The following is an 11,471-nucleotide window of genomic DNA, read 5'->3' on the forward strand; positions in this document are numbered from 1 at the left end:
TCCTTCCCACTGTCGCCAAAGTGCTTGCTCATAGGGGGTCATATGATTGTTGGGTTTTTCTCTGTATCTATGAAGCGCCTTGAGGCGACTTTTGTTGTGATTTGGCGCTATATAAATAAAATTGAATTGAATTGAATTGAGTAGCAATGAAGATGAGGATCTGGCTGCAAACCGGAGGCACGGCCCAGCATAAATACTCACTGATGAATAGGTAGCTCTCAGGTGTACAAGGCAGGCCTGGTAGACACGACCTGCCCACACATCCACCTGGGAGACAAAATCAAATAACCTTTTATTCGTCACATAAACAATCACGTAAACAATTTCATAGTGAAATGCTTTTGTGTCTGAGCTGGGACAGGCTGCAGACGTAGCCGCGCCATTTCAGGGCTTGGTTTTAGTAGGGGGGGTCTAACCAGGACCGCTCATGGATACCGGGTGAGAATCGAATTTGCAACTCCTGCTCCAAAGGTGTGTAAGGAGGAAGAACAACACAAAAGCCCCACCCCGCCCACACCCCAGCACACCGATCCTAGCTCCGGCCTCTTTAATGAACTCAATAAACTTTTTTTCATGGCTCTGAAGTCTAAAAACATACAAATAACAATTTTTTTACTTATCACAAAAGTTTAGAAAGTCCTGTGTTACAGCAGCCAAGGTATTAACCACTCCCTCCAACAGAGTAGCTTTTATAAAGTAGAGCTCAATTAAATAAAAGCTAACTAAATCAAAGAGTTCATCAGGCTGAAAATCACCCTAAAGAGCTCAATAGGAAAAAAACTGAGTTCATCAAAGGAGCTCAAAGTATATAAAAGTCTTTATCTAAATAAAACTAAAGCGGGGGTGTGACCCCGGCATGGATGGTTCAGAAATATAAGGCTGTCAGACACAAAGCTGTGTGTTTCAGAAAACACGCTGCAGCTCCTTTCTGTCAGCTGTGAGGAACGTAGGTTTAGCAGGTGAGTGGTGCAATTGTGCAGACACATGATGTCAAGACTGCTCGCTCTGCCTGCAACGACCCACATGATAAATAAATCACTGAAACCATTGAACTTCCTGTGTGTTGGGTCTGCTACCTGGTCCATACTGGTCCTGGTCCATATGGTCTGGCTGACAGATCACTGACACACACAGCTCATCCTGGCCTGTTTATCTGGAACGTTTTTGTCCACACGTGGAGGTTATATTATCATATAATATATCATAATATAACATTTTTATCAAAATCTTTTTTTGTTATTCACATTGTGGGAGCTGTCAGGACTCTCTAAATATCTGCACAAAACATGAACAGAAATTCTGGTTTTATTTATGCGGTTTCATTTATTTATTTATTTTACTGTTTTTTATTAGATTTTAATGTTTGACTGTTTGATCAACAATGAAATATTTAAGGTCTTTCATATGGGTGTTTGTTGAAGCTTGAGGTGGTGTGAACGAGGACGGTGTCTGAGCCTGACGACTGTCAGACTGTCTGCACAAGTTTCATGCCTCAATCTGGGCGTCAGCCGAGCTGTGTGGAATTTTTTTGGTCCATGTGTTTGATTATGCAAATATTTTATGCTGCATGTCCTTCCTGATGTAACCTTCCTCATTCTTCTGAGCCCCCGTAATCTGTGGGCCCAGCAGGCCACCTTTAACACCTTTAACATGGACGAGCAGGGAGGGGAACAGCTGGGTCTACCTATACCCACGTTTCCTGATTTTTTTTTCTTCTTATTTTTCAAATGTTTTGATTGTGATTTTTAAAAAGAAAATCTTGAAAACCGGGTGAGGGTGAAAGGTGAAGTGCATGATGGACAGGCCGGCAGTCTGTGACAGTGTTAGTAACACAGCCGACTCGATTACGAAAAGAAAAAATGCTTTCATTTGTTGAGATAATCAGGAGTGAAGATGAGTGAACTGACTACAAGGGGAAGGTTTTAGTTTTCAGATTTACCTGATTTATTGTCACAGTGAGGAGAAGCAGGTCCTCATAACAACACTGAAAGACAGCAAAGAAGAAAGTCAAAAATGAGTGTGAACTACAAAAACAGCCACTCATTCAATCTCACCAAGTGTGATTTCCACAGAGAAGAATCTCAGTGTTACAGACGAGGTTTCACCCATTAAAAGTGATTTATAATCACACATGATCAGGAGGCCCAAAGGCTCTTAAATACATGAATAAAAGTGAGCAGCAAATGGAGTTAAAATAACGACAACTAAACATGATTTGTGTGTTTCACACCGATAAGCTGATGAACATGATGATAACGCCAGTTTCAATCTTGCGCTGAGTAAAGGATGTGGCTGAATGCCAAATTTGATGGATTATAATCTTATTTGGCAATGAAGCAAACTGACGTATAAAAGGTTCACCTCGACACTCCTACAAACACAACTTCACCTTTGTGCTGGCATCATGCTGGGTCTGCAGAAATTTCTGTTTGTCCATGTTCTGGCATGCCTCGGACGACTTGGTAAGAACTGCAAGTCTTTGTTATTATACTCCAATTGTTTAATGGAACAGTAACTTCATTTTGGTTTCCTTTTTTCAGCACATGGAAGTGATATCATAAATGGTGAAAAAGCCCCAGAGAACTCGATGCAGTACATGGCCTCTGTGCAGAACAACATGGGTCAACATGTTTGCGGAGGATTTCTCATCACTCAGGACTTTGTAGTCTCGGCTGCACACTGTAATGACTCGTGAGTAATCAAACATCTTCTGCTGTAATCTCTGACTCATGTCATTAAAATACATTTAGAAAATGTATTGATTACCTTTCACTGATTACTCCTTCAGCACCCCCACACACGTTGTTCTTGGCAACCACAATCTCAAGAACGGCAATCATCAAAAAATAAAGATTAAAAAAAAAAACATCCATGAAAATTATCAAAACGTTGGACAGGGTAATGACATCATGCTCCTTGAAGTAAGTACATGTTCGTGTGGTTTTATTATTCAAATTATAACTAAAGAACTATCGCATGAACATATATATTTATATTTTTTACTTCATGTCATGTCTCCAGCTGCTTTACAAAGTTCAGCTAAATGAAAGGGTACAAACAATTCAGCTTCCACCTGCTGAAATACACCTTGAAGAAAACCAAGTGTGTCAGGTGGCTGGATGGGGAAAAACTGAAACTGATGTTAAATCTGTTGATGAGCTGAGGGTGGTGGACGTGTCTGTCATTAACCCAAGGGTCTGTGAGGAACTATGGCATGGTCTTCCTGCCAATGTTATCTGTGCAGGTGGATATGAGACAGACAAAGGATTCTGTCAGGTATGTTTTCTGTCCTTTCAGTTTAAAATGGCTCCTTGATTACAAATATATAAAAAACTGAATAAAAGCTGGTAAATTAAAATTCTTCCTCTTCACAGGGAGATTCTGGTGGTCCTCTGCTGTGCGACGGGTTGGCTGTTGGCGTTGTTTCTTTCAACTATGAGAAAAACTGCAGTTACCCCAATAAACCCAACATCTATACAGACATCTCAAAATACCATCAGTGGATTGACGGGATTGTGAAATCCAGAAAATATGATGAGTAAAGAATTCACTGACAGTTTGGCTTGTATATTATTGAAATGTCAGGATTTCTGATTCTCTGCATAACCAAAAATGAAAATAAAAATATACCGCAGCATTAAACATGTGACTTCCTCATTTATTCTGAACATGTACATTTAAATAATAAATTCTTCCATATGATATATACTCAGATAATATTCATGTATAACTACATTAGTGTAAACCTACAATACAAATACAACAATATTTACTTCACCAACCAAAGGTCACTTTGCAGATGCATCAGAAATTAATTTAAATAGCTCAAAATAATAAAACGTATTTATTTCTCCACCCAATATAAAAATTATACACTTAAATAATATAAATAAAACAAACATAAATGTACCTCTGTAGTGTTCTGCATGAAGCATATGTATATTCCAGCACATGCACAGTTACACACTTTATTTTAAAGTGAGTGGGGAGTGTGTTGTGTAAATGATGCAAACAGATATCAAGAGAATTTGTATGGCAGTAGATTGATAAGAGAGACTACGTGATGCTAGAGGTGAAGCAGGAAACTGCTTCGTGTGATTCATCACCGAATTCAAAGAAATGTTTGTTGATAGACTTTCACCAAACTCCAGATAAAAACATGCTGATGGCTGCACATCGTTACACATCTGTAAACGTGTTTTCGCTGCATAAACCATAGCACACATAAGTGATATCACACATGATTAAATAACCCCAGCTGTTATGAAAGCAGACAGAAAGAACCCAAATTGGACACCAGCAGATTCAGTTTACATATCGATAAGGAGTGGGAAGAAGTGCATGCCTATTTAATCCCACCACTTTGCTATAAGTTATCAGTTTTTAATTATCTTTATTGTTATGAACCTCAACAACAACTATAAGCATGCTGCTAATTACACATTAGCAAACATAAGGTACATAAAATACAAAATATTGTCACATTATCTTGTTTTTAGAGCTTCATGATTACATGCACACATCAAAGCAAGTGCCTCCAGTTTTGGAATGTTAATTAAAACTCTGAATAAGTGTAACTACAGGGGTCCAACAAAGAATGGCCACGCATCATACTGATGTCTTCGGGGGGAAAAAACACTCTCTCTCTCTCTCTCTTTTATTGTCTTCAAACACTGTGAAAACTGAAGAAAACACAAAGTTTACAACATAAATGTCTTTCATCTTATCAAAGTCTCTCATGTTAGTGTCCATAAACAGTCTTGAGCCAGCAGAACAGAAAAAATGCATAATAGATATTACTGAAAATGTCCTGTACATGTATGCAGCATTTTATAAACAATATACATGAAAACCATACCTTGTGTGCCTCTTGGACCACATGCAGAATAACATTAATGTTGTGGCTGTAGCAGCATCTGTAGCTCTGTAGCTCCATGCTAGTTCTGACCCACAATGCCAGGGTTGTGCTCTCAGCCAAACTCTTGTCATGTGACCATTACAAACTCTACCTCAAACAAACTTTACATCTTTAACAAACCCTTATTTTGTAACCAGTTCAAGTTCAATCAATGCTGCATGTTTATTATCTTATCCAATACATTTTGTATTCTTTCCAACAAATAAATGAACTAAATTAAGCATGACTGTCTCAGGGACAGTTACAATAAGTATGAAGTAGTAACTAACTGAAGACAGACATCCATCCATTCATCAGTTCATCCATCTTTCCATTTCCTCCCGCTTATCTGGAAGCCCAGACTTCCAGCTTTCCAGCCATCTCCTCCAACTCACACCGGCGTTCCCGGGCCATTCAGGGGTTGTAAGCTCGCCATCAAGTCCAGGGTCTGCACTGGGGACTCCTCCCAGTGGGACATGTCTAAGACACCTCGCCTAAAAGAAGGCATCCTAGGCAGATGCCAGAACCACCTCAACCGGCTCTTTTTGCTGTGTAGTAGCTCTACTTTGAGCTCCTCTTGAATGACTGAACTCTGCACCCCCTCTCTGAGAGAGAGGCCAACCCCGCCTCGGAGAAAACTCCATCGCTTGTATCCAAGATCTCATTCTTTCAGAGCTTGTGACCGTAAGTGAGGCTGGGGATGCAGATCAGCTGGTGCATTGAAAGCTTTGCTTTTATACTCAGCTCTCTCTTCATCTTCATCATTGATCTCTTTCTCTTCTTTATATCTCATTAAAACTATATAGTTGTACCTCATCTTGAAGAGCTTTACACTCAGACTCTTCCTTTCACTCCAAGCACAGAAACACAAAAAGTATAATTTTCTTCTCTCTCAAGAAAAAATCACATCCAATAAACTGTCCGATAAAAGTCCATGAAAATCCCAAACACACTGTTTTTGTTGTCTGTGGAGTTTCTGACATATTCTACTGATTTCGTAAATTAAATCTCTTAACACCTAGTGTAACATATTTGATATAATTTTCCCCAGGGAAAACCTTAATAACTTACACAATAAATTTTTAAACAATTTCGTTAAAGGGCAAACATAGTAAATCTGATGGAAATTAAAATGTAATTAATTTTTTAGACAAATTTGTCAAATGGTTCAATAATATCTCCATTTTCAAAGAAATGTAATTTTCTGACAAATACATCATATTTCAGGCACTAAGGAGTTAAATGCAGAGCGATGTATAAACACAGAGTGAAGAAGAAACATTCAATGCATGATGGGAATTCCCCAGCAAGCGGAGGATTCAGGGTCACCTGATCCAAAACTAGCTATATGCTTTAGCAAAAAGGAAAGTTTAACGCCTAATCTTATAAGTAGAGACAGCGTCTGTCTCCTGAATCCAAACTGGAAGCTGGTTCCCCTGAAAACTGAAGGCTCTCCCTCCCATTCTACTTTTAAATACTCTAGGAGCAACAAGTAAGCCTGCAGTGTGACAGTGAAGTGCTCTAATGGGGTGATATGGTACTATAAGATAATTAAGATATCATAAAAAACTGATCACTGTTTTTTATGTTATACAATTCTATACAAGTGTTGTCTTGTTGTTCAGCTCCACCTTACATGTTGTGTAGTGATGCGCCACCTACTGGAATGGAAAGTAAATTACATTGGAGTGTGGCTCCTGAGCAAACCAGTCCTGTGGTCTTGTGTCTTTGACCTACAGTGATCCGTTTCCTGTATTTAAGGTTGACTGTTTGCTGGTGCACCATGTGGATGCTCCCGTTATTCTAATAAGGTGGTGTAAAGGAAATATTAGCCACTGCTGTTAGCTTCCTTTGACAGTATTGGAATGCTTCTCAATATTTTGGGATGAATACCTCATTAACAAGTGTTTTTCAGCTAAGTCTCTCATCTGTTATTACCCCAAGAAAGCTCATCAATCAAGCTAAAGCGTGCTGTTATTGTCGCGGTACTGGGTCTGTGAGCCAGTGTTTTTGGTTTAAGTTATACTCTTTGAATTATTGTTTTCTGTATTATATTTATAGTTCCTGGTTGAGGTTTCTGTTCTGTTTCTGTGCCTCCCCTGTGTTCCTGGTGTCATGACTCTAGTGAAGGTTTAGTTCCATTCTCCTTATTTGTCTCCGTATGTTGTATGTTTAGTCTTAGTTCTGTGTCACTCTGTGTGCATTTCTACTGCATGTCTCCTGTTGTATTTCTCCACGTTCCAGGTTCCATGTTTCTCCTCACTGGTCTTCATGTTCCGTGTTTCCCTGTCTCAGGTTTCTAGTCACAGGCTTTTTGTTCCTTTGTATTATTCTTTTGTAGCTTCTCCCAGTTTAGGTTTTGTTAGTTTAAGTCACTGCCATGCCCTGCTTTTGTTTGCATTTCTCTTTCCAGTAAAAATAAAACTCACTCACAGTTAATCATTAGTGCCTGCATTTGGGTCCACACTCCTCACCGCTCCACAGTTATGACAGTTATTCATTTTAGTATTCATCTCATCCAATAAATTTGGGAACGAAAAATATTAGCATAATGGAAAAAGTATAATTTGTTACTACTTTGGGCACAATACACGTCATTGATATATATGTTGAATAATTTAGGGTCCAACAATGACCAATATAATCAGTGAGTTTCATTAAATCCATTTATTTTTGCTCACAACAGTGTTTTGTAATTTTGTTTGTTTTATCTGCAGCTCAGTTTAAAGACACTGATCAGCTCTGAGTGCATTAAACTTACCCCAACACATGTGTTTCAGATTGAAAGAAACAGGAGCAACACTCAGTTTATTCCAGCCTGGTTCACTAATAGGTCTGTTTCTATCATGTCCTCCACCCCTTCCTCTTAAATTCTATATATATAAGTCATCCTGAGGGTAAACACAAGCATTCAGTAGTCAAGCTTTCTGAGCTGATCAAAGATGAGACAGGTTTGTATATTTAGGACAAAATAACACAACGATGTTTGGTTACTGAGCAGCACCTTTTAAATGATGACCATTACCAGGTAATGTGGGCGTGCAGACACAGCAAAGATCAGAAGGATCCTTCCTGTTCAAGCATGTTTATAGTCCTGTCAGTTCTGTTAAATGCATATCAGTTCATATCAATACTATTTAGAATGTCCACGATAAATGTAAGTTTTGGAAAACACACAAAGCATCTGTGAAATGGGTGTAAATCTTTTTTTTTTTTTTTTAATTACCCAGACAGTTATGGTTTTTCTTCCCTACCAGCAAATTTGCTCACCTGGTCTTCCCACTTTTGTATGATCTCTGCATCCTCCTCACTCATTCTTTGCTCTAACAATCACACAAAAATGATAATAACAAAAATAATCTGAGTTCTTATTAGAGCAGGTTGGAGATCCACATTTGATAACAGTGCAAATCGCTGCTTTATTATGTGAAATGATCACCATCAGTGAATGTGGGCAAAGCACAAGGTACCTTGGCATTATAACTGTGCTTCTGACTACATGTCCACTCTTACCTCTCAAGCTCTGTGCTGTCACACAAATGGTAAATGTAATAGTGTAGCAGAAATTATTGCAACATTGTAATTGAGCTGCTGCTGATAGGTAACGGCTTTAAATTCATGTAGAAAGAAAACCCTGGTTCTGTCACTACCTATAAATGTGCTGTAAACAGACCATGAAACTATAACCATAATGCTCATCAGCTCCTGGGCTGATAACTCGTGATATTCCAGCATGAGAATTTGCTCTAGTCTATATTAACAAGTGCACTGTAACATTCTGACATGAAGAACTCTGCGTGTTTAAGCCTGTTTTCATTCATTTACCATCTCCAAAAGACAAGTTGGCTAAATTTGACATTAGGATAGTATTATTATTGTTAGGATTACTGGAGATATTTAAGGGATGCTATGATGGAATTTAGAGGTCCCCCAGAAAAGGTCTAAACTCGCAATTTTTTTTATTATTATTATTATTATTATTACGTTGTGAGACGTAAAAGTAGTGTAATGATAGCGACCACCGACAGATGGCGTCAAAAAGGGAGGGTGGGGAGAAGCAATGGAGGGCGGGGCTTTCTGACGTAAAAGCAAAAAGACACCCCCCGTGGCTCAGTGCTCGGTGCGTTTACCCGCCGCTGCCAGCAAGACGATTTCTCCCAGCATGAACATCATGATTGTCTCCGTGTACGGTGAGTTGGCTGTCCTTCTGACGGTCTCTGTGTGTGATCTTTGTTTCAAATTTTCCTCCTTCGCTTTCTTTCTTCTGTGAACTATCCGCGGGCCACAGTCAGGGTTTCTGTCTCACCTGCAACAGGTGAACACAGCGGACACACTTTGACGCACTCCGATAGCCGGTGCTGTGCCAAAAAGTCAAAAAGGGATTTCCGGTATTTACCAAAAAATGATTGCTGGAATTGAATCCATCATAAATAACTTGTTGCTTTATAATGTGCCAAAAAGATCACGAGTAATAATGACGTCACTCTTGTAGTTACAGCATATTACAGTGCCAGCTGCGCTCAGTAAATAAAAACAGAGTAACAGACATCATATTCTTAATGATGGCTTCAGTGTTTTCAGTCCTTCTGCACACGCAGCTGTGATTTAGTTAATGTGAAGTGATTTCCTGGAAAGTCAGAGGAGGTGTTTCTTGCTTCTCCTCAAACAATCCTGTTTGTTGGCTTCCTGTGAGGGGAGGCAGACGGTCTCCATCCTTCAAATAAATGCGCAAACTGATCAATCAGCCTGAATAATGGGACAATTTGACACTGATGACCAGTCCTCTTATCTTAACCCGCTAAATTATTATGAACAGCGCATTCCTTTGGTTACCGTTTTATATTCCCGAGCCCCGTGTCTGTTTGCCTGAAGGGTGAATGTGATTGAAACAGGCGAATGACCAAGAAGAACCTGTGACAACTTTCTTTAAATCTGTGACATTGACATATTTAAAGAACTCTGCAGTGCTGATTTCCCTTTCATGGAGTCTCACCTGCAAGTTAGAACAGGTGGAGCGTGGAAACGGCAGCCTGCCCTTTGACCTACAGATCATCGGTCTGCACAAAAACAGTGAACGTGAGGGGAAAGTCAGAGATCCGGCTGGGCTGTTGGGGGACTTTTTGTTGGGTGGAGTTTCAAATCCACGTTGCAGTAATGAAACTAGCTCAGCTCAAACGAAGGGGGGAAAAAAAGAAAAACAAACAGCCATCAGAGCAGCTGACGTAACTCCGAGCGCAGGGCAGGAGTGTCAGAGAGAGCAGATCCAAACACGCTAACACGCTGGGGTGTTGTTGTGTGTCTGTTTGTGATCTGGGTTAACTGATCCTTGAATTTTCTCAGTATACCACAATAAAATAAGATTTCTGTTTTTTGCAAAGCCACTTTTTAATCAGGTGGTTACAGCTTCCTATCAGTAAGAGTTCTGAAAGGTCACACAAGATTCTGCTTCGCTCGTTCTTTCAGATTGTTATCAGGCTGCTAATAACAAGGCCCTCTCTGTATAGCACTGGGAGGAAGTGAGAATGATTCATCTGCCTTTGTTACTCTCAAAGGTTTCATGGTTCAGTACAGTCCTCCTTTAGGTCTCTTTATACCCTGTTTTGTGTGTTGATGGTTGGAGGCATTTGTCTTCGTGTTGGTTGCTGATAGTCTCTGATGTTTGATGTGGTTTCATTTGGGACTGATCGCGTGAATCTGATCATGAATGGAAGCTAAAGTTTGTTACAAGCCGTTTGTGAGCCTTGTTTCCTGTCACATGTTGACCTTTGCAAATTACAGCCAATCAGAACGTAGCCTAAACATTTAGATGAGAAATGGTCTCATCTTTGTTGTTTCAGAGTATTTTCTTCATGTTTAAGGGTAGTTTGTACGCATCACGATGGTTGAGTCTTAAGTGTGTTTTGAAACTTCCTCTTTCCACTGCTTCATGCTGGATGAGCTCATCGGATGTTCTCTTTCTAACTCCGTAACCTGCGAGATTCACACGTTGACCTTTTTAAATTACATCCGAAGAAACGTTTCATTCAGCTGAGACTGAAGAAGTCACCTTGGATGAGTGACGAAATGTTTCTCTCACTGAAAACATCACGTCCAGATGAAAACAATCAACCTTTTGGAAATCCCAAATAGAGTGAAACACAAGGTCACCTGAACTGTGATGTATTAATTGGTGAGTTTAGCTGCTTCAGATTCACCTGTTTGCTTTCCTGAGTGTTTCTGTTGGTAAAGATGATAACAGGTGGAGGTTTGTGGTGTATTCACAGGATCAGCTGAGTTTCTGAAGCTGAAAGCAGACGAGTTTTCCTTTAACTGAAGCTCGTTTGAGTCTGTTAGTCCCATCCTGGCTCTGAGGTTGTATCTGTGTCAGTAAATCCATTGTGTTTGTGTCATTACGTCAGACTGTCAGACTGGAGCTGGTCAGGAAACGTCAGATTCAGATAAGAGTCTCTTGGACTTGTTTTCCCATTGCTGAGAGGAACCAGCAACGGGAATCTGTTTTTTAACAGATGTAAGTGAAGTGAGATCCTGCAGTGGTTTAAGATTCCTGTGAAACCCACAAACAAGTTATCGGGCA

The 11,471-nt window shown here is 39.7% G+C and overlaps 1 protein-coding gene across 1 annotated transcript; it reads left to right on the forward strand.

Annotated features, from left to right (window-relative positions):
- Positions 1–2,348: 2,348 nt before the first annotated feature.
- LOC102292340 (trypsin-3) lies at positions 2,349–3,638 on the forward strand. Its single transcript, XM_005922925.2, has 5 exons — positions 2,349–2,462; positions 2,541–2,691; positions 2,789–2,921; positions 3,022–3,276; positions 3,375–3,638. Exons 1-5 carry the CDS (start codon positions 2,405–2,407, stop codon positions 3,540–3,542), a joined length of 765 nt encoding a protein of 254 aa, XP_005922987.1. The 5' UTR covers positions 2,349–2,404; the 3' UTR covers positions 3,543–3,638.
- The last annotated feature ends 7,833 nt before the right edge of the window (positions 3,639–11,471 follow it).

This window comes from Haplochromis burtoni, unplaced genomic scaffold, assembly GCF_018398535.1.
Source record: "Haplochromis burtoni strain Fernald_Lab_line unplaced genomic scaffold, NCSU_Asbu1 Contig_61, whole genome shotgun sequence".
NCBI classification, from domain to species: Eukaryota; Metazoa; Chordata; class Actinopteri; order Cichliformes; family Cichlidae; genus Haplochromis; species Haplochromis burtoni.

Excerpts from the sequence above, each read along its gene's own strand:
- LOC102292340 (XM_005922925.2), top strand. The coding sequence starts at position 2,405 with ATGCTGGGTCTGCAGAAATTTCTGTTTGTCCATGTTCTGGCATGCCTC. Across the intron at positions 2,692-2,788 it reads GCTGCACACTGTAATGACTC|CACCCCCACACACGTTGTTC; the intron begins GTGAGTAATCAA and ends TTACTCCTTCAG. Across the intron at positions 3,277-3,374 it reads CAGACAAAGGATTCTGTCAG|GGAGATTCTGGTGGTCCTCT; the intron begins GTATGTTTTCTG and ends TCCTCTTCACAG.